The sequence below is a fragment of the Lepisosteus platostomus genome, chromosome 6 (assembly GCF_059453375.1).
Source record: "Lepisosteus platostomus isolate fLepPlt1 chromosome 6, fLepPlt1.hap1, whole genome shotgun sequence".
Lineage (NCBI taxonomy): Eukaryota > Metazoa > Chordata > Actinopteri > Semionotiformes > Lepisosteidae > Lepisosteus > Lepisosteus platostomus.
This window is the reverse complement of record NC_142616.1, coordinates 14,200,592-14,228,226: the sequence shown is the minus strand read 5'-3', so window position 1 is coordinate 14,228,226 and position 27,635 is coordinate 14,200,592. Positions and strand designations below refer to the sequence as shown.

General features: G+C 52.5%; 2 protein-coding genes and 2 long non-coding RNA genes across 9 annotated transcripts in view; 1 reads left to right on the top strand and 3 right to left on the bottom strand.

Annotated features, from left to right (window-relative positions):
* The window catches only part of LOC148660489 (uncharacterized), a 43,094-nt gene extending 38,592 nt beyond the window's left edge, over positions 1–4,502 (top strand). Inside the window, exons 1-4 of one of the 2 annotated variants that reach the window (XR_015939796.1) lie at positions 1,535–1,630; positions 1,943–2,024; positions 3,456–3,581; positions 4,157–4,502. This is a non-coding gene — a long non-coding RNA (uncharacterized LOC148660489). Of the gene's footprint in view, positions 1–1,534; positions 1,631–1,942; positions 2,025–3,455; positions 3,582–4,156 lie in introns of those variants that run through there. The other variant, XR_015939797.1, reaches the window with a different exon arrangement.
* Positions 4,503–5,432: 930 nt separating this feature from the next.
* On the bottom strand, positions 5,433–6,527 carry LOC148660488 (uncharacterized). The gene is made up of 3 exons (XR_015939802.1): positions 6,341–6,527; positions 5,952–6,003; positions 5,433–5,757 (listed from the first exon to the last, which is right to left on the bottom strand). It is a non-coding gene; the product is annotated as an uncharacterized LOC148660488 (long non-coding RNA).
* A 2,862-nt stretch (positions 6,528–9,389) lies between these two features.
* On the bottom strand, positions 9,390–14,238 carry LOC148660487 (coiled-coil domain-containing protein 42-like). Its single transcript, XM_088637962.1, has 7 exons — positions 13,279–14,238; positions 13,042–13,147; positions 12,352–12,456; positions 11,500–11,700; positions 11,066–11,287; positions 10,200–10,364; positions 9,390–9,621 (listed from the first exon to the last, which is right to left on the bottom strand). The coding sequence occupies exons 1-7, from the start codon at positions 13,341–13,343 to the stop codon at positions 9,526–9,528; spliced, it is 960 nt and encodes a 319-aa protein (XP_088494088.1). The 5' UTR covers positions 13,344–14,238; the 3' UTR covers positions 9,390–9,525.
* A 200-nt stretch (positions 14,239–14,438) lies between these two features.
* LOC148660486 (E3 ubiquitin-protein ligase TRIM39-like) lies at positions 14,439–27,093 on the bottom strand. Of its 5 annotated transcripts, none has more exons than XR_015939791.1 (8): positions 25,294–27,093; positions 22,705–23,240; positions 21,292–21,387; positions 20,634–20,867; positions 18,799–18,946; positions 18,514–18,540; positions 15,339–17,239; positions 14,439–15,224 (listed from the first exon to the last, which is right to left on the bottom strand). XR_015939791.1 is itself a non-coding variant. In XM_088637918.1 (8 exons), the coding sequence occupies exons 3-8, from the start codon at positions 23,236–23,238 to the stop codon at positions 16,695–16,697; spliced, it is 1,584 nt and encodes a 527-aa protein (XP_088494044.1). In that variant the 5' UTR covers positions 23,239–23,240; positions 23,633–23,738; positions 25,294–27,093; the 3' UTR covers positions 14,439–16,694. The 5 variants fall into 5 exon arrangements, 4 of the variants coding, with proteins under 4 accessions (XP_088494044.1, XP_088494042.1, XP_088494041.1 ...); XM_088637918.1 differs by adding an exon at positions 23,633–23,738 and having other exon boundaries at positions 14,439–17,239; XM_088637916.1 differs by having other exon boundaries at positions 14,439–17,239; positions 25,294–25,345; positions 25,479–27,093.
* Between the last annotated feature and the right edge of the window lie 542 nt (positions 27,094–27,635).

The window sequence follows — 27,635 nt, the reverse complement described above, 5'->3', positions numbered from 1 at the left end:
TCTGTGTCTCCAGAGGGCAGGGTGGGCCCCACGCTGTATTCTACACCAATGACTGTGGAGATCAGGTGGTCAGTGGTGAGAGGGAATACAGGATGAATGAAGGAGCTGTAGATATGAGTTCTGTGGAGATCAGATGGTCAGTGGTGAGAGAGAATACAGGATGGGTAGAGAAGCTGTAGATACGAGCTCTGTGGAGATCAGGTGGTCAGTGGTGAGAGAGAATACAGGATGGTCTCAGGTTCGAGAAAGAGGCTGAAACAGATTTTGCATCCTCAACAAGGTTCGGTAAGTCATTCCCCAGTTTAAGGGCTGTGTGACTGAGAGCTCTGCCACCTGCACATTTCTGTTCATTTGACGGGTTTTGAGATACACAGCATCCTTTGACCGGAACAGTGTTAGTGATGCTTACGGAAACGTAAGATCACGTAGGTGGCTAAGCTGTCTTCGTATGTGAGCACAGACCCTTGAGATGTATGTGGTGTCATATGAGAAGCCAGTGCAGTGAAGGCAGGACGTGGATGATGTGATTGTGCTTCTGTGTTCTAGTCAGATCATTAGAACAATTCAATTCTTTGAACGTTCCTAATCTGGAGTGGACATTCTGAATTAGCTGTGTTTCTGAGATGTGGAAAAGAAACACCAGGCACCCTCTTTCTATGAGAATCAACATTAAGCTCAGGGTGAAACTTTTTGCAGAGTTACTGTACAGTATTTTTCACTGTTTCTGTGATGCTCACAGTGTGATCAGCCACATTAGAAAGGGGCTGTGACGTGATGATTAACTTTTACTTTTCTTTCCTGTTTTCTTGATTTTCAGACATAGCTATTATGCTGTGCTGTGCAGTATGGGGTGGCTGTTAACTTATCAATAGTGCCTGAAATCTAAAACCATTAAAAGGGTTACAAACAACAGGAGGCCATTCACTCAGTCTAGCTACTGTAGTTAATAATCTATCAATCTGGTTTAAATCCTTCTTTAAAACTAAATCATGTTGTTTTTAAAGAAGCCCAAATATAATGATCAAGAACACAGTTGGACAGTTGTTGACGTTGACCCAGAGGCCCACAACCGGCTAAAGAGCTGCCCCTTCCTCTGTGTTTCAAACCTACTTCACTCAGTAGTTTAACCTAAGTGTGAAGTATAATGAAGAGGAATGCGTGAAGATACTCTCACTTTTTCTACGAAAGCTATAGTTTTGGAAATCTTTTAAATAATGGTGCTCCTACAGGAGTCCTCCAGTTGAGCGATCTGCATAAAGGACCCACAGAATCTAAAAGCTTCGCAACTCAAGGGCAAAGTACCCATAGATTGTGCCAAAGCTATTTGAATCAAATGGCTTTTTATTATTATTATTATTAAATTCCTTTTTTAATCCTCCTCGGTGACAAGGGCTGTGGTTCTCACCGCGGGGGGCGGGCATAGTGGATCTTCTGTGGATGGAGGGGCGTGGTTTCCATCACCAGGGGCGCCCCCTTGTCTGTAATCCTGTTTTGACTGTTTTGTTTTTATGTTGCCTTTTTTCTTTACCAGCAGAGTTTTTTTTGGGGGGGGGCAGAAGCTACAGTATATAAAGAGACGGGACGTGTGTGCCGCTCATCTCAGACTGACACCCCGCTTCGCTGTGAGCTGGTGAGTCAACACGGTGTGCGGTCCTGGCTTCAGAGCCGCCGGCCTCTGGGCCCCTGAGAGGAGGCGGATCGACTGCTCCGAACTCGCCGTTCCGAGGGCTGATTCTTATTATTTTATTATTATTATTAACTCAAAGGAAATTGGGCTGCGTTCTGGCCCGATGAGCCGATTTGTCTCAGATGTGGAAAGCGTTTCTTATTCTTATTCTTGAAGCGGTAGCATGAGCTCATTCCTCTTTTGAAACGAAACTGCAAGTATTCAGTGAAAATGAAATACTTATGGGTATGATTTTGACATTTTCACTCTGTACAGACCCCAATATTGCTGTCGTACTCCAACAAGATGAAGTCGCTGCTGTTCCTCGCTGCCGTCCTGCTGCTGTCTCTGAGCTGCGGTGAGTTCACTCTGTCTCCGAGCTTCATGTGACTCTGTGTTATTCACAGTGGTCACTCACTGCCCCTTTTATCAACACAGCAGGTACTGACAACAGTTCTCCTCGCACAGACAGACTGGTCATTTCAGACAGGATCAAGGACACTGATCTCACAGACAGACTGGTCATTTCAGACAGGATCAATAACACTGATCTCACAGACAGACTGGTCATTTCAGACAGGATCAATGACATTGATCTCACAGACAGACAGACTGGTCATTTCAGACAGGATCAATGACATTGATCTCACAGACAGACAGACTGGTCATCTCCGACTATCAATAACATTGATCACATCGTTAGACTGGTCATTTCAAACAGGATCAATGACACTGATCTCACAGACAGACTGTTAATTTCAGACAGGATCAATGACACTGATCTCACAGACAGACTGGTCATTTCAGACAGGATCAATGACACTGATCTCACAGACAGACTGGTCATTTCAGACAGGATCAATGACACTGATCTCACAGACAGACTGTTAATTTCAGACAGGATCAATGACACTGATCTCACAGACAGACTGGTCATTTCAGACAGGATCAATGACACTGATCTCACAGACAGACTGGTCATTTCAGACAGGATCAATGACACTGATCTCACAGGCAGACTGGTCATTTCAGACAGGATCAATGACACTGATCTCACAGACAGACAGACTGGTCATCTCCGACTATCAATAACGTTGATCACACCGATAGACTGGTCATTTCAGACAGGATCAATGACACTGATCTCACAGACAGACTGGTCATTTCAGACAGGATCGAGGACACTGATCTCACAGACAGACTGGTCATTTCAGACAGGATCGAGGACACTGATCTCACAGACAGACTGGTCATTTCAGACAGGATCAAGGACACTGATCTCACAGACAGACTGGTCATTTCAGACAGGATCAATAACACTGATCACACAGACAGACAGACTGGTCATCTCCGACTATCAATAACACTGATCTCACAGACAGACTGGTCATTTCAGACAGGATCAATGGCCGTCATTAAGAGTTTCAAACAACTTTGAACAGCACTGGGGGAAAATTGGGGGCACTGAACACAGAAACGTTAGTTTTTCCATGGTTTAACATGTACACATGCAGTTATCGAGAAGTAAAAGCAGAAATTCCATACTTTTGCCTCACATGAATCTTTTGATACAATTAAAATTCCATTAGTCAATTCAGTGTCTGAGTACTGAAGAAAACCTCACAAACAAGGAAGAAGGGAGAGAGATGAAGCATACTCTTTTAGGGTGCCAGGTGTTGGCAGAAATGAAGTAGAAAGAAGCGATTCAGTGATGAGGTGGAGCGATGAGAGAGAGGCCATACCTGCTCACCAGACTCTCTCCTCTTGACTCTGTCCCCCTGGCCTGCAGGAAAGGCCCTGAGGTGTAACAACTGCATGGGTCAGGGACAGGGTGGGGTCCCTGGGAGCTGTACAGTGCAGACGTGCACGGGTGATAACACCGTCTGTGTGTCTGCGATCTTCCGCCCTCCATTCCGTAAGTCAAGATACTGGGTCTGTCTGCTGGCTTGGTCAGTGTGTCTCTATCACCTAATACAGACAGTGTATCTCTATCACCTAATACAGACGGTGTGTCTCTATCAGTTAATACAGACAGTGTGACTATCAGCTAATACAGACAGTGTGTCTCTATCAGCTAATACAGTGTGTCTCTATCAGCCAATACAGTGTGTGTCTATCAGCTAATACAGTGTCTCCATCAGTTAATACAGACTGTGTGACTATCAGCTAATACACACAGTGTTTCTCCATCAGTTAATACAGTGTGTCTCCATCAGTTAATACAGTGTGTCTCTATCAGTTAATATAGACAGTGTGTGTCTATCAGCTAATACAAACAGTGTGTCTCTATCAGCTAATATAGTGTGTCTCTATCAGTTAATACAGACAGTGTGTGTCTCTTACAGTTAATCTTCAGAATGTCTCTTTAATATATCAGTGTATCTGTTTGATACTCCTCGTGTCAGCTGTGTGTGCTGTCTTGAAGGTCAGGGAAATGGCTCAGCCCAGCGAGAGTGCAGTCTAACCACCCCTCTCTGTGTCTCTCTGCAGCGGGTGTCATCCGGAGGTGTGGCAAGTTCTCGGAATGCGCCATGCTGAACATGGGATGGACCGCCAGGGCTTCCTGCTGCAAGACTGACCTCTGTAACTGAGCCGTGGCGGGGGGGCGGGGGAGAGACCCCTCTGGGTCGGGCACGGGGAGTCTCTTGTTGTCCCAGGGGGTCGTTCTTACCTGATTCTGGCGAGTGGCATGAGTGGGAGTAGGGCTGTGGTGCTGTGGAGCCTGTGTGGAGCCCACAGTCCCTGGACACTGTGTCTGTGTCAGACTGCTGTGTGTGGAGCAGACAGCCCCTCCTCTGATGTTAAACTCTCCTGCAATAAACTGGATTGGAATCAACATCACACTCTGACTCCCTCTGTTGTGTGTGTGTGTGTGTTGAGATGACTGATCGAGATGATTAATGACTCATCTCACCTCCCTTGCTATTGAGTGCATTTGTTTTTTTTTACTTAATTTCATCTGTTTTCTGTAATTCCCTTCGACAGTGATGTCCGTGCATCACTTTGTAAGTTACGATAAGCAGGGATCGTGGGAATGTCTTGAGACTGACATATTTACACGTCTGCTTATTTCCACACTGATCGTTCATAAACCTCTGTGAGAATGCGAGAAGACAAAGCTTCAGTGAGAAGGAAACCGCCAGAGGAACTTGGCTTTGCTGCCTGATAGAGTGCGCGGGTGCACAGACAAGCAGCACTGAGGTCATCCTGAGGTGCAACCAAAAACAGGGGACCGAGCCCAGGAGAAGCGCACAGGCGAGGTTGAGAACGCAGCCCGGGTCAACACCAGACAGTACGGGGCCGGGAGGGGCCATCAGTAGGACAGAAACGTTATATCGAGGGAACGAGTTACAACTTGTGCCCACGAGATAACGAGTTCGTCCCCACGATGTACAGTTCCCGCGCACGACATAACTCCATCGTCCCCACGCTGTCTTTCGCCCCTGCGCACGAGCTCGCCTTTTCCTCCGGTCCCTTCGCGTCACGGTGGCCGCGCGCACAGAGAGCTCCTGGGCGCCAGCAGGTCTCCGGGCTCCGGGCGAACCAGGTTCACACGTGACCACGTCTGGAAGTGCGCGCGACAGCCTGTGAGCGAGCGGCTGATCACATGAAGACACGGGCTGTCAGCACCGTCACGTCTGGGTCTCGCGGCCGGAGATGACGCCGGGCGTGTTCATGTGCGCATGACTACCGCGCCACAGAGCAAACGAAGGAGTTTTTTAAAAAATATTTTTTATTTAAATAAAAAAATGCAACAAACGGGGGTTTATACATGTAGTCTAGCAAAGAATAACCAGCACAGGACACAAATATATTTTGGGGGTTCTTTATTTCCTGGCAAGTATGGTGTCTGATCTGTTTTGTTAGTTTGGAAAATAATTTTTTTAAAAAAACAGAAGAAATGACATATAATGATATTGTAACTCTTCGGAGTTCACATGGGCGCCCTCGCCCCCCCCACCGTCGGGGACTCGACAGGGACCCAGCCTCTTGAGCCAAAGGGAAATCTCCCGTCAGCCCGGCGGCTGCGGGCCCTGCCATCCACAGGGAAGGGCGGTGACGTCACCGCGCTGGGAAGCGGCTCTCGCCACCTGCAATGGAGGCCGTGTGCGTTACACTATTTTTGCTACACAAATTACGGTAGTGGCTCTTTCCACCACGAGGGAAGACTTTAGAAACAGATTTTAGTTTTACGGTGTCGACATTCCATCTACAACCGCTACAAAATCGCATCAACACTGAACAAAAAATAAATTACATTACAGTTGAAATGTAAACAACTCACCACGCAGCTTGTGCAGAAATAGGTCACCTCTCGGCTTTACGCTCACTGAGAACTACATTACAACGATAATTAGTGTGAGACTTACAATTGCATACACTTAACAAACGGTGCGGTACCCACTTCACAACTAAACATAAGTCTCTGTAAATAATAAAGGAACAGAAAACACAAGGAACGTGTGAAACACACTACTTACAAATGAGTTAACAGTTATTCCTCGCCAGAGTAGACGAGTAAAAACTGGCTACGGCCTCAGTCCACTCGGTTAAAATCTAATATCCATCTTGCTAATCTTGTCTCAATCCTATGAAATACCCCTTTATACTCGTCAATACTTTTCATTTGAGACCTCATTTAGTGTGTAAATAGGGAAACAACACAGTATTTACCGTTACAACTCTGCAGAAATGTCGTTTTTTTTTACCTGTAAATCACTGCGCAGAACGCTGAAATTAACGGGCAGGAACTAAGACACACCGCGAGCTAAGAGGCAGCGCCATCTAGTGGATTTGGCATAACAGACAGCTATTCAGCACTGGGTCACATCCATACGAATGTACAGATGTCTAAACACGATACAAGAAGGTAGCAACAAGTGGAAGAAACGGAGAAGAAAACACTTTGTCCGTAGTACAGAGGTTATGTGGTGTTAGAGGTTACATTCAATACGTTTGTGCTTAAAGACTTTTGTAGACCAACTCACCAGTCTTATTTTTTAATATTTTCAGTGAATTACAGTACAGCTTAAACGCGTTAGAAAATTCTTTAAAGCTTTCGGATTCTGTTTTACTCTCAGCGTGTGTACGTCAAATTTCGCACACGAGAGAATAACGTTTACCATCACACGGACTTCTTCGTTTGGATTCGAGACACCGGGAACAATATTGTAGCGGCCTCGCCGGGCGCTGCGGCCGGGGAGCGCGGCGAGGGGCAGGGCGGGAGTCGTGGTGGTCAGGGCGGGGCCGAGGAGAGCCGCTGACCAGTGCGGCTGACCCACTGCAAAACGGGCGTAAAGTCTGGTGAGATCGCCCGGATTCGTGTCAAGAGTTCCCTGGTTTCGTACCCCTGTTATACTTGTGCTCAACTGCCACCCTATACCGGTGTAGCTATCCGAATAGACCCCAGTGTGTTGCTCTGTGTTAATGGGGTTTTCTCCCAGTTTTCAATAGAATTAAACTCAAGGTGCCCCAGTCAAGGCAGCAGGTAGCCTTGCCCTGTTCGTCGCCCGAGAGAACTATTACCTCAGACATCTGTGGAGATGGGAGGGAGGAAGCTGAAAGCCCTGTCTCACCCCACGGCCTTGGGTGAAGAATGTGGTCCTTTTGTTTCCACTTTTCGCTGCACATTTGCTCAATATATTGGTTTATTTATGTCGTACACTTTGCCCCCTATGCCACTTTGGAGTAGTTTGTAAAACAATCTTTCATGGCAAATTGAGTCAAATGCTTTTTTGAAATTGACAAAGCAGGCAAAAAATTTTCCTTTGTGTTTTTGGTGGTCGTGTTTGTCTATCAGTGTGTGTAGGGTGTAAATGTGATCAGATGTGCGGTGATCTGGCAAGAAGCCAATCTGACTCTTGCTCAGGACATTGTGTTCAGTAAGGAAGGCCAGTATTCGTGTGTTCGGGATACTGCAGAATACCTTCCGCAGGTTACTGTTCACACAGATGCCCCGGTAGTTGTTGGGATGGAGTTTATCTCCACTCTTATAGATGGGCGTGATCAGTCCTTGGTTCCAGGCCTCGGGGAAACATCCGGCTGTCATGATGAGATTGAGGAGTTTGAGCAGGGCTTGTTGCAACTTTGGGCTGCTGTGTCTCAGCATCTCAATGGTGACTCCATCTTGGCCACAGGCTTTGCGTGGTCTGAGGGCCTGGAGTTTGTCCAGTAGCTCCTGCTCAGCGATCGGGGAGTCTAAGGGGTTCTGGTTGTCTTTAATAGCCAATCCAAAATTTTGGTCTGATTGGTTTGTATTTGGGTACTTTTGATAGAGATTTTCAAAGTATGTTTGCCAGATTGTTCCATTTTGGATGGCCAATTCTTCTGGTTTTGATTTATTTAAAATGTTCCACTTCTCCCAGAAACAGTTCTGATTTGGTGACTCCTCAATGTCTGCAAGTTGTTTGTTTATGTTTGTGTTTCCTTTCTTTTTCAGCGTGTTTGTTAAGTTTTACCGTGTCACAGTAGCTGAGCCGCAGATCTGTGCTGAAGGACGTCTTCTCTAGCTCAGTAGGCAAGACCCCCTGTTGAGTGACACTGGAGGCCTGGGCTTGATCCTGAGGCGGGTGACCAAACCGCAGGAACCTGAACTTTCTGAACCTTTCTGAACCTGAAACTCAAAACCTTCTTCTTCACAAGAGCCTTTACTGAACTGGCTCCACTCTTCACCCCTCTGCTCCTACTATACTTAGTACCACCATCCAGCGTCTCCTCTGTGTATTGTAATTGTGTTTTATCTTGTGTATTCTTCTTATCTATTGTTGTTCTCATTCTGTAAGAGAAGCCACCCTTAAAGGCGCTATATAAAATAAAATAAATTATTAGTTTATTATAGTGCCCCTTTAAAAAAAACAAACATCCTGGTTCCTTTTCACGTTGGCGAATGTGCTTTGCTCAAAAAAGAGCAGGAGTGGTTCAGAAAGTTGAAGACACAGATCCGACCGCCTCCCTGTCGCCGACACTGGCGGCTGAAGCCCAGGAGGCAGGAGTGTCGGCTGTGCCTCTTCCTCCTCCCGCGAGGGGACGATCTAGCCTTCCTCCAGCCTCTCGACCGCCTGCCCCGTCGCGGGTGAAAAGAGTCTCAGGATAAGAACTCTAATTCCAGGAGTCCCGGCGAGGCCTGATTCAAGAGCGGTGCAGTCTGCCAGGGGGGGATGACACTGGGCGTGAAGCAGGGTGGGGAGCAGTGCCGGTGCCCTGGGTTCAGGTCCTGTGGCGTTATCTGCATGCAGCTGGGATATTCTCCCGGTGTTCGTGTGGGTTTCCTCCAGATGCTCTGGTTAGATCTGTGGACCACAGTCCAAAGACAGGCTGGTGGGTTGATGGGCTTTTGGAACAAAACTGGCCCTGGTGTGAGAGTGTGTCTGTGTGTGCCCTGTGGGGGATTGGTGCCCCACCCAGGTTGTGCCCTGCGCCAGTTACTTGCCAGTATAGGCTCTGGGTTCCCAGTTAGAGAACAGACAGTTGACTTTAGGACAGCTGCTTAAACATCTTACACAACTAAAGGTGTTTAGTTACTTAAAAGCTTGTTTTGATTTGGGAATTCAGCCCTGTGGCAGGACTCTGAGGACCCTGAATATACCCTCCCAAACCAGTATTGTTCCCCAAAATGAAGTTTTTAATTTGAATTGACGCATTTTTCAGAAAGCGCTCGACCACGTCAGTCGCGTACTGCGTGTAAGAAATCATGAGAACAAAAATAAAAGACAAATCCCACCCCTTGTTATCCAAACAGTAAATCTTTATTTGCCATGTTGGGGGAGGATATTTCCCTGCTGTAATGTGATGGACCCAACAGCAGGTGGCAGCGCAGACTGTCGGGTGTGTGTTTGTGGCGCACGAGGGGCAGCCAGAGCCTATCTATGTGAGCCGTGCGTTGTGGTCCCAGCCTGGCTGTCAGGTTTGCTTAGTTCCTCCCAGACGGACATCAGATCCGTCAGATAGGTCTGGATCTGGAATGGACGGGAAGAGGGAATCAGCAGGCAGCTGCGCCTCAGTTTCATAATAATAATAATAATAATGTTGCTTTATTGGCCATCTACAATCTCCTGCATTAGGAATTCATCTTTTCACAGACCCCAGCTTGCTCTCCATGAGACACACAGACAGGGAGAGAGAAGTTGGGGGTCAGCGCGCAGGGTCAGCCATTTATACAGCACCCCTGGAGCAGCTGGGGTGAAGGGCCTCGCTCAGGGGCCCAATAGGGTAGAATTCCCCTGCCGGCTGTGGGATTTGAACCAGCAACCTTCCAGTCACAGACACAGATCCTGAGCCACAGAGCCACCGCTCCGCCCCACTGACCTCTCTCCTTCCTGTGGCTGCTGTGTTCAAGCTGCCGAATCGCGCACCTGTCCCAGAACCGATCAGCTGTCCAAACAGCCCAAGCCATGGCAGTTCAGAGGCAGCGCAGACCTGTCCTGTCTCCAGTGTCCGATCTTGTCCAGTCTTAGTTGATCACTACCACAGGGACTGAGAGACGAAGACCGGCTGGTACCCTGACTATTGAAGAGGAGGGAGGGGGGTTCAGTACCTTCTGCAGCTGTCGGGGGGTGTCCTCCAGGGCGATGGGCTCCTCCCCAGTGTCCCGGGCCCTCTTGCACACGATCTGGTACAGGTTCAGGGTGGCCATCTTTATTGTCCCCAGCAGCAGGGTCTTCTTGGCTGCGGTGTTCTGGATGTGAGCCCATCTGGACTCCTGGAGGTGGATGGAAAAGGAGTGAAGAGTGTATCAACCCTCTGTCTTCTCGGGACCAGTGTACTATATTGTCCAGTCACTGTCTCCCAGTTTCAGTGTACTGTAGTGTCCACTCATTGTCTCCCAGTATGAAGGTATTTTAGTGTCCAGTCGGTGTGCAGACATTGTTTTCTGCCTCTTTCTGTCTATCTCTGTCTTACCAAGAGCATGCTCTCTGTGTCTCTGTCTTACCCAGAGCATGCTCTCTGTCTCTCTGTGTCTCTGTCTTACCCAGAGCAGGCTCTCTGTGTCTCTGTCTCTGTCTTACCCAGAGCATGCTCTCTGTCTCTCTGTCTCTGTCTTACCCAGAGCAGGCTCTCTGTCTCTCTGTCTCTCTGTGTCTCTGTCTTACCCAGAGCAGGCTCTCTGTCTCTCTGTCTCTCTGTCTCTCTGTGACTCTGTCTTACCCAGAGCAGGCTCTCTGTCTCTCTGTCTCTCTGTCTCTCTGTGTCTCTGTCTCTCTGTGTCTCTGTCTTACCCAGAGCAGGCTCTCTGTGTCTCTGTCTCTGTCTTACCCAGAGCATGCTCTCTGTCTCTCTGTCTCTGTCTTACCCAGAGCAGGCTCTCTGTCTCTCTGTGTCTCTGTGACTCTGTCTTACCCAGAGCAGGCTCTCTGTCTCTCTGTCTCTCTGTCTCTCTGTCTCTCTGTGACTCTGTCTTACCCAGAGCAGGCTCTCTGCCCTGGCTTGGTCCAGTTTGCTCTGCAGCAGTGCCAGGATGTTGTTGTACTGCATGATGGTGTCGTTACTCTGCTCGGTGAACCGGGCCAGGTGGGCCCGGGCCCGTTCGGTGCTCTCCTGGTTCTCCTGGGCCGTCTGCAGCAGGTCCTCGCGCGTCAGCACCAGCGTGTCGTAGCGGGACATGACCTGGCGCCCCTCCTGGAACTGAGAGAGCCACCGCTGCTCACCGGCGTCGGCGACAGAGGGGAGCTGCAAGGCTGTCTGATCTCAGCGCTGCTGAGGGCATTTCACACCACAATCGGAGCAGACCGGACACAGCCACAGTGGCCCTGAGACACTGTAATCCAGCAGGCCTGTGAACCCCTCTCTCTCCAAACAATAGGAACACCGGCCTCTCTCCCAGCCCCCCCGCGCACCTGGTCAGAGCCCTGCACCACCCTCTCCAGGTACTGCGGATAGCAGGCGTTCCTCTGCACCCGCCGCTCCAGCCTGTCCCTCTCCCGCCGCAGGGCCGCCATCTCCTCCTGCAGCGCGCACAGGTCCGCCTGCTTCTGGCTCGCCAGCTCCCGCTCCTGCGCGGCCTTCCGCACGGCCCGCAGGCGTTTCATCTCGCTGTCCTGAGAGAGACACACTGACTGGACACTCCAGTACATGAACACTGCACTGAGAGAGAGGGGTTCATACAGACACACTGACTGACTGGACACTCCAGTACATTAACACTGCACTGAGAGAGAGGGGTTCATACAGACACACTGACTGACTGGACACTCCAGTACATTAACACTGCACTGAGAGAGAGGGGTTCATACAGACACACTGACTGACTGGACACTCCAGTACACTAACACTGCACTGAGAGAGAGGGGTTCATACAGACACACTGACTGGACACTCCAGTACATTAACACTGCACTGAGAGAGAGGGGTTCATACAGACACACTGACTGACTGGACACTCCAGTACATTAACACTGTACTGAGAGAGAGGGGTTCATACAGACACACTGACTGGACACTCCAGTACATTAACACTGCACTGAGAGAGAGGGGTTCATACAGACACACTGACTGACTGGACACTCCAGTACATTAACACTGCACTGAGAGAGAGGGGTGAATACAGACACACTGACTGGACACTCCAGTACATTAACACTGCACTGAGAGAGAGGGGTTCATACAGACACACTGACTGGACACTCCAGTACATTAACACTGCACTGAGAGAGAGGGGTGAATACAGACTGTATCTATGTTCTTCTGACCTTGAGAAAGTTGTCAAACTTGCGCAGGTACTCCTTCATCCGGACCTCCTTCTCCCTCAGCTCGTCTCTGCGCACGCGCAGGGTCCGCAAAGAGAGCTCGAACTCCTGAGCAGGGAGACGCGTGATGAGGGCGGACACCCCGTGCGCTGGCAGGACAGTGACGAAGAGGCAGGGCAGCCCCGTCACCGACTCCTCTCTGCACCGATACTTCTGTCGGCGCCCCGGTGTCCCCCTGGTCCAGCCCCATCCTACATTCGTTCAGCCCCCCCCGTGCGCCTGAAGGAAGGCAGGGCCGACGGACCAGAACGAACCCGGGGCGGAGCCTATCCCAGCAAGCACTGGGCACGAGGCAGGACACACCCCGGAGGGGGACACCTGTCCGTCACGGGACACACACTGACCCGCCAGCACGTCTCCCACCTGCAGGAGGAAACCGGAGCCGCCAGAGGACGCACCCACATGACCACGGGGAGGACACGCAAACTCCACACGGACAGCACCCCAGGAGGCCCCAGCAGTGCTCGCCAGCTGCACCTTGTCAACGGAGGCGAATGAAGACATTTGCGAGCCGCTGGAAACTAGAAGCTCTGTGGGGCTGAAATGTCCTGGGACTGACCGATGAGCCGGTAACCCTGCTGCGGGCTCATCGGCGCGATTCGTGAAAAGAGGGGCGAATGGAGGTCACCTCACCTCCCTCTGCGCCTCCATGGCCTGGTGAACCTCGGCCGCCTCCCGTCTCTTCTCCAGCAGGCGCGTGGCCGGGGCCAGAGGCTCGTCCCCCGCCGAGGGCACCTTCCTGCCGACACAGACAGCGCACCCCCCCGCGCGCGGCCCGGTGAGGAGGCATCGCGCACGGGCAGCCGGTGCCGCCGCGCGGCGCCGTTACCGAACCGAGGAGCGAAGGCAAAAGGAAGAGGGAGCACTCACACCAGGAGGTCCCGCAGGTTCTCCCTGTAGTAAGTCTGGAAGTGGCGGGGCAGGTCGACGGCCATGTTGAGCTGAGCTGGGGCGCCGCGCTGGGGTCCTGTCCGCCTCAGCTGCTCCAACAGCCACACCGCGGAATGTGCAGTCAGAAGATGCCCCCGGCCTCCTAGCAACCAGCGCTAGGCAACCAGCATCAAATATCCACCAGCTAGGATTCCAGCACTGAATTAATTAACTGGATAAATTCAGTAGCAACTGAATTAGGTTGGTGGGGAGGGAGGAAAATGGCGTAGTATAAGGGACTACATGGGACACCTGGCTGCACGGCCATGAAGGAGGCCGTTGTTTTAATCGTGAGGTTTGTTTTAAATAAGCACCAGCGGAAAGGGTTCTGTACTCACAGGAATAGTCACAAATGAGAAGTCAGTTTGGAAGTTGGTTACTAATCATCCCTGGATCTCATCCAGCCATTTCCTGAGAGACACCAGTGTATCAGCTTCCACTACATTCCTGGGCAGCGTGTTCCACACTCCCACCACCCTCTGTGTACAGGAGGGCCTCCCGTTCTCAGGTTTAAATTCACTTCGTACCCTGTAGCTTCTACCTGTGTCCTGTGTTTGTGCTTCACTGTTGATTCTGAAGATAGCGGCTCGGTCGACTTTGTTGATGCCTCTGTGGATTTTGAATACTTGGATCTCTGATCCTGGCTGTGAGTGATCATCAGTTTGGAAATCTGTGACCTTATGGCTGTAAGTGATCATCCTATTTTTGAATCTGTGATCTTCTGGCTGTGAGTGATCACGGTTTGGAAATCTGTGACCTTCTGGCTGTGAGTGATCAGCATGATTTGGAATCTGTGACCTTCTGGCTGTGAGTGATCATCCTGGTTTGGAATCTGTGATCTTCTGGCTGTGAGTGATCTGCAAGTTGACGTATTTCACCTGCACAACAGTGTCTGATCTCCAGAGCCTGGTCTCGTCTGCAGAACGAGGTTTATTAGATATTCCAAACAACCATACACGACGTGCTGTCATGTAAAGGCTAGTCCAGGATTGGAAATTAACCCCCAGAAAAGCAGGCTTCCTCCCTGGTATTGTCACAGTGATAACAGTGCGTAATGTGTTTAACAATTGTCAAATCAGAATAAATGTTTCCAAAACATCTAGAAGGAAACAGCGGGGAATATATTTTAATAGATTCAAAATGATCATTTTAAACAGCCTGATGAAGGTCTTGTGACCAAAAGCACATTGGAAAAATCAACGATCAGACTAGAGTTATGCAAAAGTTACAGAGAAAACTACATGTCCTCCATTTGGAATTTGAAACAACATGAAAAAATTCAGTGTGTGAGAGTTTATTAAACTGTACTGATTTAAACCATAATCACTGAATGAGTTTCAACAACATGGATGGGCAGTTTTTTCAAGACAACCTCAACACCCCTTTACAGAAAGCAGTGCTTCTACAAGTCAGTGCTGAACGCCCTCCAGCAGAGGTCCTGCTTTCCTCTGATGCTGAAATAGTTCTCCGGGCTGTGGTCTTCACATTCCCTGCTGGTCCAGACTAAGGAGGCTCAGTTCCTTCAACCCCACAGTGCACAACATTCCTTTAAGACCAGGAATTCACCGTTTGCCTTCTCTGAACTAATCCCAAAAGGCACATGTTTTTACATCTTCCCTTACCAAAGAAGTTTAGCATTTTAACATATAGCAATTCCCTTCGGTTTAAATGCTACACCGCTCTCTATGTACAATATACTGAGATCATATGGACCTTTTTACTCCCATCCCACATTGTTTGGACATTGACAAGAGTACACTTTGCAATAGTATGAAATAAACTGCTAGCCTGCAGATTAGCAACTGTAGGAGTATTGCTCATTCTTAAAGGTACGAGTGATTGATTGACTAACTGCTCTGTGGCTATGCAATCTGCCCTGCTGTGACCTCCTGAAGATCCTGCAAGACTCAGGAGCCTGTGGTTTTGTCATGAAGGTCCTGGAAGACTCAGGAGCCTGTTTTCTCCTGAAGGTCCTAGAAGACGCAGGAGTCTGCTGTGACCTCCTGAAGGTCCTGCAAGACTCAGGAGCCTGCTGTGACCTCCTGAAGGTCCTGGAAGACTCAGGAGCATGCTGTGACCTCCTGAAGGTCCTGGAAGACTCAGGAGCCTGCTGTGACCTCCTGAAGGTCCTGGAAGACTCAGGAGTCTGCTGTGACCTCCTGAAGGTCCTGCAAGACTCAGGAGCCTGCTGTGACCTCCTGAAGGTCCTGCAAGACTCAGGAGCATGCTGGGACCTCCTGAAGGTCCTGCAAGACTCAGGAGCCTGCTGTGACCTCAAAGATCCTGGAAGACTCAGGAGCCTGCTGTGACCTCCTGAAGGTCATTAAACACTGGGGATCTTTGAGTTCTGATTTTCTCTCTAGTAAAAGCTTCACTTGCAAGCTAAAGACAATACTTGTTTTCTATGTGTTCTGGTTACCGCTCAGCCCCAAAGCTCCTAAAACACCCAGAACCCACAGGATCGGACTCACACGCCCAGTATCCTACAAGCACGTCCTCAACACGTCTGATTCTTCCAGTCCTCTGAGAACCGCGCTGCGTATCTCAACAAAAACGGACCCTCTCCGTTCACCGCGGCCACAGCTGTGCACTCATGTTCGGGCCCGTGCCCCGTCCAGCCAGCAGCAGACGGGCTTGTGCGATCTCTGGTCTGGTCCCGGTTGCAGCGGGTTCCTGACACGAAACCGGATGCCGGGCTCTTGCGCTGGGGGGGCTGCCCTGCGACATTAAGTCTGACTTGACCGATCCCCCCCGGGGGCTGTGTGAGCGCTGCTCTGTGAGAGTGGGAGCGGAGATGGTGAGAGGGGCTAAGTTGCTGCCCCCCTCGTTGGTAAAGGGGCTGAAGAACGGGTAGAGCTTCTTCCCCTCCTCGTAATCCACATACACCCCCACCTTCGGGGGCTCCTGGGGCAGCTGGAGGACAACAGGGACAGTCGAATTTGCTGCATACGTCCCATCCGGAGCGGTGGCTTGGTGGCTTGGTGGCTGGAGGTTGCCGGTTCGAATCCCAAAGCCGGCAGAGGAATCCTACTCCATTGGGCCCCTGAGCGAGGCCCTTCACCCCAGCTGCTCCAGGGGTGCTGTATAAATGGCTGACCCTGCGCTCTGACCCCCAGCTTCTCTCCCTGTCTGTGTGTCTCATGGAGAGCAAGCTGGGGTCTGTGTAAAGACAAACTCCTAATGCACGAGATCGCACAGGGCCAATAAAGTGATCTGATCTGATCCCTCAGCCACACAGTCCAGAAACCGTCCCCAGGGCTCAGTGTGATGACAATACAACCAATTTTGAGAAAGTCAGTGAAGCCAAAAGACACAGCAGTTATTATACATGCTGCCCCTCCCACAGACGTTGTGTGTCACTCAGGGGGACTGACAGGAGTGATGATCAGAGGGGCTGAGTTTACACCCCCATCATTGGTACAGGGGCTGAAGAACGGGTAGATCTTCTCCCTGAAGGTGTCGTAAAAGGTGAACATGTGGGACCTGGCCTCCACGTTGTAGAAGGAGACCTGCCCCTCCTCGTAATCCACGTACACCCCCACCTTGCGGGGCTTCTGGGCCAGCCGGAGGGGCGTGGCGGGGTCGGTGCGGAAGACGTACGTGTTCTGCCTCCTCAGACTCACGAACCAGTACCCGTTCGGCGGGCTGGCCTGGATCCTCCCCTTCCTGGCGGCGGACTCGCCGGCCACGCCCAGGTCCCAGTCGGTCTTGTCCCCCACCTCCACCTCCCAGTAGCGCCTGCCCGAGGCGAAGGCCTCGGCGCCCAGCACGCAGCCGGCACGGTCGAACCTCTGCGGGCCCCCGGGGGCCTCCCGCCGCCCCGGGCCCAGCCGCGCCCGTCTCCTGTCCTCCGACAGGGCCAGGCGGGGGTGCGCGGTGTGGGGGTCCAGAGTCACGTCAGCTGCCGAGACAGGAATGGGGCGCTTCTGTCAAGAGGGGGCGCTGGCTTCCCGGGGGGGCTGAACGCAAAACGATCAAGTCCAGCGACTCATCGGGCCGAGAGCTCATTCCACCCCAGAAGGGGAGGCATAGGAAAGGGTCACCCCAGTGATACCAGTGCCCTTTATTACTGGGTGGGCTGGAACACTCAGGGTGATTTCTGCAGTAAGGCTTTAACTCACCAGTTATGTGTCCTCTGCACTACACACTTACAACTGAAATGCAAAGGGGAGCCTTTTCATTGCAAATAATGTTAAAGCCTCTACTCTTACTGACGCCATCCTGGGATCAGCACCCAGGACACCCCTACTCTTACTGACAGTGTCCTGGAATCTGGACTGACCAGCAGTCAGGACACCCCTACTCTTACTGACAGTGTCCTGGGATCTGGACTGACCAGCAGTCAGGACACCCCTACTCTTACTGACAGTGTCCTGGGATCTGGACTGACCAGCGGTCAGGACACCCCTACTCTTACTGACAGTGTCCTGGGATCTGGACTGACCAGCAGTCAGGACACCCCTACTCTTACTGACAGTGTCTTGGGATCTGGACTGACCAGTCAGGACACCCCTACTCTTACTGACAGTGTCCTGGGATCTGTACTGACCAGCAGTCAGGACACCCCTACTCTTACTGACAGTGTCCTGGGATCTGTACTGACCAACAGTCAGGACACCCCTAGTCTTACTGACAGTGTCCTGGGATCTGGATTGACCAACAGTCAGGACACCCCTAGTCTTACTGACAGTGTCCTGGGATCTGGATTGACCAGCAGTCAGGACACCCCTACTCTTACTGACAGTGTCCTGGGATCTGTACTGACCAGTCAGGACACCCCTACTCTTACTGACAGTGTCCTGGGATCTGTACTGACCAGTCAGGACACCCCTACTCCTACTGACAGTGTCCTTGGATCTGTACTGACCAGCAGTCAGGACACCCCTACTCTTACTGACAGTGTCCTGGGATCTGGACTGACCAGCAGGGGACTGGAAATTCTGGCCCTGATAGAAGAGCGCCACCTACTGGCACACATAATGTTCATGAGGTTAATTTTTAACAAGCACAGAGACAGTGGTGCTGGCTCCTGCTGAATGCTAGATAAGATCTGAGCAATTAATGACATGGAGGGAACCTAGTGTGGACATGAGCAAAATAATAGATGAACCAGAATTAAGCCACACAGAACAGATCTCATGTGAACAACAGAAGAGCACAACATGTGTGTCTCACCCGCATAACGCTGCATCCTCTTCAGCTCTAAGAAAAAGACCAAGAGGTAAACCAATTAGCACCAATAACGACAACAACACTTCCTGAGCCGAGCACTTCCAAAGGGCATGCACATTCTCAGGTCGCATGTAGATTCGGGGTACAAAGACACCCTGCTATGTTTCAGGAAAGGCCATTGAAAACTCAGTTCGAGTCAGTGCAGAGGAAACTGGCAGAGGAAAACGATGTATTTAGGAAACGCAGACAGGGCGAGAGGCTGACAGGCTGCAAGTCTGCCGTACACACCGATTTCTGAGAGCTTCTGCACCTCCCCCTGGAAGACGTCCACCAGGTGGGACACCGCTCTCCTCGTCGTGCCCAGGAAGTGGTCAGTGTGAACAGTGGTGTCGGTCCAGTCTTTCGCCTGCGGGGGGCAGCACAGGGACGGGAAATGCTAAAAGGAGAGAGGAGGGATTTGTCATGGAGCTGTTTCCCCGTTGTCTACATTAAGAAGCGGTACCAACTGCTAACCGAGCCGGGGGACTGTGCTGTACTGGCCTATGATCACGGGAGGGGTCATGGGACTGAGATTCCCCAAGCTGCGGCGCACCGAGAGTGAGCGCCCTCCTGGGGGCAGGGCGGAGTAAGTGGTCGTGGGTTCTCTCGGTGACAGGGAACCCCCTGTGGCCTCCAGCTGCTGCAGTGAGGGACACCGATCGCCACTGATTCTGTGCTCCGGAGTGGCACCACTGTCTGTGACCTGTGACCTGTGACCTGTGACCTGTGACCTACGACCCGCAACCGAGAGACTGGGAGGTGAGAAGAGTGGGGAAGCCTGTCCGCACTTCCTCCTCCTGCTCTTCCCCCCCTGGTGAGATCACAGGCTTCGCAGTGAGAGACATGAAACCTGCCAGGGATAACATACCAACCTTGCGACTGTTGGAAGCCGCGGAATGCAGCACAACTCGGCGGGCAGGACCGGGCACTCCCTGGCCGGCTCCTCCAGGAGCTGCGATCCCACGCCCAGCCCTAGGGATCCTAGCCCTGCCATGCCCGCCTCCGACCCCAGAGGGCAGCGCTGCAGGGGAGTCCAAATGAAGCTCGGTACCAAACAACCGGCTGACCAGGCCGAGCACAGTGTTCCAGGGCGGTGGAGTGAACCCAAGCGCAGGCGGAGTCAGACGAACAGGCTGAGCACACAGTCAGAGAAGCACAGTCCAAGGCCGCAGTCAAGCAACGAGCAAAGTTCAGAGCCGGGAAACCGGCAGCAGGGGCACAAAGGAAGACGGAGTCAGGCAGAGGCAGTCCGGGTGGCCCGTTACCCCTGGAAGGATTAACACCCGGTACTCGTTTGGAAAGGAGGCTGGGCGGACCTGAGAGCCATCGGGAAGGAATTAGAGCAAGCTTCACCGCTCACCCCTGCCTGGGATCGAACCCGGGACCTTCCGGTCAGGAGCTAGACGCCCTTGCCGTCTGAGCTCCCATGGCCCCTTCGGGAAGTCGAGGCACCGTGACAAAGGACAGGGGGGATCTAGGGAGGTAGTCCTGAGAAAGAGCAGGGAAATTCGACACACTGACACAGGAGAAGAGGACGCCGGGACTGGTTCCAAAGCGGTAAGACTGAGCGGGGAGGTACTGCCGAGAGTGAGCGGAAACATCCTGCTGCTGAACACGAGTGATGAGTTAACCACGCGCAGGTGGGATCGCTCTCCTGCCCGATCATGTCTTCACCGCAGTTGGGGGATGGATGGATTGAGTTGATTGAGTTGGGACCCGACCAGTTCCTGTGAGGCTGCGAGAGCGCTACCCAGGTGTGACAGCGTCGTGTGGAATGACCACGGGAAAGGTCAGACTGCGTCACAGCACGTCTCGGAGTGAGATCTGAAAGGGGCCCATTGAGGCTCCTCTAAACTCCCATCGCATCGATTTTCGACGCTGGGGACATGCCTTTCCACACATCAGCCACTCTGTGTACACACTCTCCCTTGTGCAGAGATGAGTTCTGTCTGGGGATCTGTGCTTCCTGTGGGACTGTGTCAAAAGCCCGTGGGAAATCTCACTGTCATCCTATGTTGCAGTGTGTAGCTGGTGATGTTTCTCAGTGAAAGTGCTTTTCGCCTCTCGGCACTCTGACAGCTGACCTGGAGGAAGTGGAGGTAGTCCTCGGTCTGGGAGAGCTGCTCCAGCTCCGTGCTTCTCCTCTGTAGCGCAGCGATTTCCTGCTCCAGCTTCTTAATGAGCCCCTCAGCTCTTCTCTCTGCCATTTTTTGCTTCTGCTCGAACACCTCGATGAGCTGAGCCTGGGTTCTCTCCATGGAGCGCAGCAGAGCGGAGAAGACCTGCAGGCTGTCCTCTGCCTCCCTCTGTGTGGAGGCCTGACCGGACAAGAAGTGAGACAAGGAAGATGGGATGAATGAGAAATTAGCATGTGATGCAGCAATCTCTGCAGCAGTGTGGAAGAGTGGTCAGGGATCCTGCCTGGAAGGTTGTAGTTTCAAATCCTGGTGTGGGGCACAGAGTTAAACACTTCACTCTCATTGCTCTGGTAGATAGCACAGATCACTTCACATGTGATTCAGATGAAATCACAAAAAGCAAAAATAGATTTAAGTCCATTTGGATTAAAGTGTTTAATAAAAAGAAATGTCTGAACCAGTATATGCCATTTTACTGGTAAAACAAGATCAGAGGCCCCAGCACTCTCAGAAAGACTGACAGGACTCACTGTGTCTCAGAGAGAGCAGTGACCCCAGTACTGAGCCCTGCAGTACCCCACTCAGAAAGCCTGACAGGACTCACTTTACTGAGCTCCACTGCCTGTTTGATCTCCTCCACCTTCTTCAGTCTCTCCTGGATCATCTGTTGTATCTCTGCCTCAGTCTTCCTCAGCTCAGTCTGTTGACAAAACAGGGGAACAGGTCACTGTTTTTTCCCAGTGACAAACCTAGACAAAATTCTATAAATATTCCTCCACAGTATTTGTAGAAGAAGATCTACAACTATCAATGAGCAACAGTTGTATTTTTGCAAGTGATGATAGTATAGCTGTGGCCAAAAAAATTTACAAATACCTTATTTCTTTGTAGTAATACAAAATGAACATACTGAAATATATAGCATGATAAACTTAACTGTCACAGTATTAAGAATATGTAACACTTAAATGGAATGTCCCATTCTCACCAAGGACTGGAAAGTGGTCTTTGTGTTATGAACGTGAAAGAAGAGTGATGTCAGCAACATCTAAAATGAAAGCAGCAGAAGACCTGGCTAATGTTTCGATTGAGGCAGCCTCAATAGGTTAGAGTTTCCAGATCCTCATTGCTCATGTGTGGGATGTTCCAGAACATCGCATTTCAGTTCACTGCATCCCTCATTCTCACGCACAACTGTGGGGCAATTCACTGGAACCCACTCACAACAGTAGGGCAGTTCACTTCTTATTCTTACACACTACAGCCTGCTCACAACTAAGGGGCAATTCATTGAAACCCACCCACAACTCTGGGGTAGTTCACTGCAATCCACTCACAACTGTGAAGCAATTCACATTCTCACACACTCAAAACTGTGGGGCAGTTCACTACAGCCCTCATTCTCACACACAACTGTGGGGCAGTTCACTACAGCCCTCATTCTCACACACAACTGTGGGACAATTCACTACAGCCCTCATTCTTACTCACAGCTGTGGGGCATTTCACTATAACCCTCATTCTCACACACAACTGTAGAGCAGTTCACTACAACACACTCACAACTGTGGTGCAGTTTACTACAGCCAAATCAAAAATGTAAGGCAGTTCACTACAGCGCTTACTCTTACTCACAAGTGTGGGGCAGTTCACTACAACCCTCATTCTTACTCACAACTGTGGGACAGTTCACTACAACCGTCATTCTCACACACAACTGTGGGGCAGTTCACTACAGCCCTCATTTTCAGACACAACTGTGGGACAGTTCACTACAGCCCTCATTCTTACTCACAACTGTGGGGCAGTTCACTATAACCCTCATTCTCACACACAACTGGAGAGCACTTCACTACAGCCTACTCACAACTGTAAGGCAGTTCACTACAGCCCTTATTCTTACTCAAAACTGTGGGGCAGTTCACTACAGCCCTCATTCTCACACACAACTGTGTGGGGCAGTTCACTACAGCCCACTCACAACTGTGGGGCAGTTCACTACAGCCCACACTCCCACCTCCTTAGCCGTGCACTCTGTCTCCAGGGGGATGACGCTGTGCCTCCTGTGGTCAGTGTTGGCGCACAGGGCGCAGATGCAGGCCTGGTCGGTCCTGCAGAACAGCTCCAGGAGCTGGCGATGCCTCCCGCACCTCCTCCTCCGCAGGGAGTCGGCGGGGTCGGCCAGGCTGTGCTCCCTCAGAGCGGGCTCCCGGCGGTGAGGCTGGAGGTGCGTCTCGCAGTACGAGGCCAGGCAGGTGAGGCAGGACCTCACCGCCCGCAGCTGCCCCCCGGCGCACAGGTCGCAGGGCGCGCCCGCCCCGGCCCCGCGGACCCGCTCGGCGATCTCCTTCAGCGTGGTGTTCACGGCCAGCTCGGGCGGGCCGGCGAAGGCCTCCCCGCACTGCGGGCACCGGGGCGCGGCCGTGCCCCCCCAGTGCCCGCCGATGCAGGCGGCGCAGAAGTTGTGCCCGCAGGGCGTGGACAGGGGATCGGCGAGCGGGTCCAGGCAGATGAGACATCGGAGCGCCTCTTCAGACAGCAGGGCGGCCATGGCTGAGGGGACAGCGAGGGGTGAGACAGCAGGGAGATACCACCCCCCCCCCCAGCTCCGCAGCCCCCTCTCCACTCTAACCCAGGACACGCAGGGAAGAGCACATTCCGGACCTGCAGGCTAAGTAATGGCTGCTTTTGGGATTCGGGGAAGGAGGTGAGCAGCGCTGGGGCTCTGGGTTCTGTTCCTGGGGTGCTGTCTGTGTGGAGTTTGCACGTTCTCCCTGCGTTGGCGTGGGGTTTCCTCCCACAGCCCAAAGACATGCTGGTGAGAAAATCGGTGTGTCTGTGTGCGCGCCCCGCGAAGGGAGCAGTTAGAAAATGGACAGCCGGGTAGGGTACAGATAAGGGGTGAGTGCTCAGAGTGGGGTGGTGTAATTCGTGGAGTGCCTCACCGTGTGGAGTCTGCGTGCCCTCTCTGGATTTTCACCACATTGCCCAAAGTGCAGGATGAACCTGGCAGGACGTCCTAACCCCTCCTGTGGTTCCTTTCAGCCTGGTCTGGCATTCAAGAAGGACAGACGTCGGGCAAGGAGCAGGAAATTAACGACTGCAAGGCCACAGGCTTTTAAAACCGTGTAATTGAAGGTTGTAAGATTTGTGACAATTAAGAAAACAGCTAATGAAAGCTGATGGAGACGGAGACGGCCCACGGCCACGCCCTGGCCTGTTAGTGTCGTCCATTTGCCAACTCAGGAGCTCGAAACGCTTGTCCCTTCCGCACAACGGCCAACAATACTTCTTCCCGACAGCGCGTTCTAATCCCAGAATCCCTGGGAGACCGGCCAGGGCTCTACATGGCCTCGCCAAACAGCCCAGGCCGCGGCGCAGCTCGCAATACCGCTGCAGGCCAACGACGGGACCGCGCGACAAGGGGGCGTCCTCCTCGGGCGACACCCCCTCTTTCCGAGCAGGAATGCGGCCGGACAGGCTGTCCCGGGACACGCGGTTTTTATCCTAAGAGCGGCTTGCGCAACGGAGCGGAGGGCTGTCTCTTGCGCCGCTGTGAGAGAGTTCCACGCCGAGAAGCCCTGTCCTTCCCTGAGCTCCCCCTGTCCCTGTGGGTCTCCTCACCTGAGCCCTGTCCCTCCCTGAGCTCCCACTGTCCCTGTCCGTCTCTCCTGAGCCCTGTCCCTCCCTGAGCTCCCACTGTCCCTGTCCGTCTCTCCTGAGCCCTGTCCCTCCCTGAGCTCCCACTGTCCCTGTCGGTCTCCTCTCCTGAGCCCTGTCCCCCCCTGAGCTCCCACTGTCCCTGTCGGTCTCCTCTCCTGAGCCCTGTCCCTCCCTGAGCTCCCACTGTCCCTGTGGGTCTCCTCACCTGAGCCCTGCCCCCCCCTGAGCTCCCACTGTCCCTGTCCGTCTCTCCTGAGCCCTGTCCCTCCCTGAGCTCCCACTGTCCCTGTGGGTCTCCTCACCTGAGCCCTGTCCCCCCCTGAGCTCCCACTGTCCCTGTCCGTCTCTCCTGAGCCCTGTCCCTCCCTGAGCTCCCACTGTCCCTGTGGGTCTCCTCACCTGAGCCCTGTCCCTCCCTGAGCTCCCACTGTCCCTGTCGGTCTCCTCTCCTGAGCCCTGTCCCTCCCTGAGCTCCCACTGTCCCTGTCGGTCTCCTCTCCTGAGCCCTGTCCCTCCCTGAGCTCCCACTGTCCCTGTCCGTCTCTCCTGAGCCCTGTCCCTCCCTGAGCTCCCACTGTCCCTGTCGGTCTCCTCTCCTGAGCCCTGTCCCCCCCTGAGCTCCCACTGTCCCTGTCCGTCTCTCCTGAGCCCTGTCCCTCCCTGAGCTCCCACTGTCCCTGTGGGTCTCCTCACCTGAGCCCTGTCCCTCCCTGAGCTCCCACTGTCCCTGTGGGTCTCCTCTCCTGAGCCCTGTCCCTCCCTGAGCTCCCACTGTCCCTGTGGGTCTCCTCACCTGAGCCCTGTCCCTCCCTGAGCTCCCACTGTCCCTGTGGGTCTCCTCACCTGAGCCCTGTCCCTCCCTGAGCTCCCACTGTCCCTGTGGGTCTCCTCACCTGAGCCCTGTCCCTCCCTGAGCTCCCACTGTCCCTGTGGGTCTCCTCACCTGAGCTCTCCATGTTGACACAGCTCCAGTCAGCAGTGAGGGTGTCCAGCAGACACAGCCTGGTCAGCAGTGAGGGTGTTCAGCAGTATAGCGTAGTCAGCAGTGAGGGTGTTCAGCAGTACCACCTAGTCAGCAGTGAGGGTGTTCAGCAGTACCGCCTGGTCAACAGTGAGGGTGTCCAGCAGTATAGTGCAGTCAGCAGTGAGGGTGTTCAGCAGTATAGCGTAGTCAGCAGTGAGGGTGTTCAGCAGTATAGCGTAGTCAGCAGTGAGGGTGTTCAGCAGTACCGCCTGCTCAGCAGTGCAGCTGCAGTGTGTTCTCTGCTGGCTCTGTGGCGGAGGAGCTCACTCATCTGTGCGCTGGGCTCCGCCCTGTGCTCCTCAAGGGCCAGGAGGAAGCGGCTCTTCCCCGAGGCAGCGGGGGGCGGGGCTCTGGAGACGAGCGCCCCGCGGAGAGGCCGGAGTCCAATCCTGCAGCTGGATCCAGACCCCCCTTCGAATACGAGCACGCCGCAGGTCACAGGCCAGAGGATTGGCCTGCCTGGAAGTGAGGAGCTAACTCAACTGGCCTTCTGTTAGAAGAAGCCAGGGCAGCAGCTTCAGCAACGCAGTAGGACGACTTGTTCCACCCTCCTACCGCTCTCTGCGTAAAGAACTGCCTATTCTTCTCAGTGTTAAATGCTCTTCCTCCTAGCTTGTTTTATTTGGTGCCTAATAACAGACATTTGCTACCTGTCATAACATTGATACCTTAGTTGTTTGGTTATAAGAGATAAGATTGGATAAGATCACTTTATTGGCCATATACAATTGCATGCATTAGGAATGTGTCTTTTCTCAGACCCCAGCTTGCTCTCCATGAGACACACAGACAGGGAGAGAAGCTGGGGGTCAGAGCACAGGGTCAGCAATTGTACAGCCCCTGGAGCAGCTGGAGTTAAGGGCCTCGCTCAGGGGCCCAACGGACTAGGATTCCTCTGCCGCCTGAGGGATACGAACCGGCAACCTTCCAGCCACAGGCGCAGATCCTGAGCCACAGAGCGACCGCTCCGCCCCATATATAGATATATCACATACAGATCCCCACATGGTATCCGCACAGACCTTTTTCTTGTGGTGTAAATCAATGCCCATCGTTAAACAATTAATGACTAAATGAACCTAATTCCCTCGCGTGCTGTCTTGTTATTCTGCAGCTTGTTTGGTACCGAGCTTCATTTGGACTCGGCCCCTGCAGCGCTGCCCTCTGGCGTCGGAGTCGGCCATGGCAGGGCTAGGATGCCTAGGGCTGGGCGTGGGATCGCAGGTCCTGGAGGAGCCGGCCGGGGAGCGCCCGGTCCTGCCCGCCGAGTCGTGCTGCATTCCGCGGCTTCCTATCGCCAGCTACCTTAAAGCGCTCAGCTTTCACTGGCATTTCCGCATAACAACCCCCTTTTTTTTTTAGAAACCGACTTACACCAGCGAGTACGACCAAGGGGTGAAGATGAACTCAAAACGTCCCGAACCTGCACTTACGTGGAGACACGACATGAGACAGACGAACGCTTGATAAGATGGATAAGTTGATAGTGATATTTTAACATGTTTGGCCTCGGGACATTCACATATTTGGCTGATTTCCTGATTTTGATATTCGGTACTTCCATGTATAGTAAACGTCGACGTGTCTGATGTATTTCATCGTTATAAAACCCTCATTTCTGTGCAGCTCGCACCCGCGTCCGTCGGAAGCAGACCCGCTCTGCCCGGATGTTGCGCTACCAGGAGAAGGGCGTTTCCGGAGTTCTTCCGGCAACACGGCCGAGAGCGCGACGGGCTTTTTCTTTTTTTTTTAATTTGTATTAATAATAATAATTAATAATTGATTACACTTATATAGCGCTTTTCTGTACACTCCACTCAAAGCGCTTTACAGGTATTGGGGATCCCCTCCTCCACCACCAGTGTGCAGCCCCACCTGGATGATGCGACAGCAGCCATAGTGCGCCAGTACACTCACCACACACCGGGTATCAGTGGGGAGGAGAACAGAGTGATGAAGCCAGTTCAGAGGGGGGTTACTAGGAGGCCATGACTGGTAAAGGCCAATGGGAAATTTGGCCAGGACGCCGGGGTTACACCCCTACTCTTTTCAAGAAACGCCCTGGGATTTTTAATGACCACAGAGAGTCAGGACCTCGGTTTTACATCTCATCCGAAGGACGGCACCTGTTTACAGTACAGTGTCCCCGTCACTATACTGGAGCATTAGGACCCACACAGACTGCAGGGTGAGCGCCCCCTACTGGCCCCACTAACACCTCTTCCAGCAGCAGCCTTAGTTTGTCCCAGGAGGTCTCCCAT

Excerpts from the sequence above, each read along its gene's own strand:
- LOC148660487 (XM_088637962.1), bottom strand. The coding sequence starts at position 13,343 with ATGGCCGTCGACCTGCCCCGCCACTTCCAGACTTACTACAGGGAGAAC. Across the intron at positions 12,457-13,041 it reads CCATGGAGGCGCAGAGGGAG|GAGTTCGAGCTCTCTTTGCG; the intron begins GTGAGGTGACCT and ends CTCCCTGCTCAG. Across the intron at positions 9,622-10,199 it reads CCCCCCGACAGCTGCAGAAG|ATCCAGACCTATCTGACGGA; the intron begins GTACTGAACCCC and ends CGTCCATTCCAG.
- LOC148660486 (XM_088637915.1), bottom strand. Across the intron at positions 21,388-22,704 it reads CAGAGTGCACGGCTAAGGAG|ACTGAGCTGAGGAAGACTGA; the intron begins GTGGGAGTGTGG and ends TTTTGTCAACAG. Across the intron at positions 18,541-18,798 it reads GCAGAAGCTCTCAGAAATCG|AGCTGAAGAGGATGCAGCGT; the intron begins GTGTGTACGGCA and ends TCTTTTTCTTAG.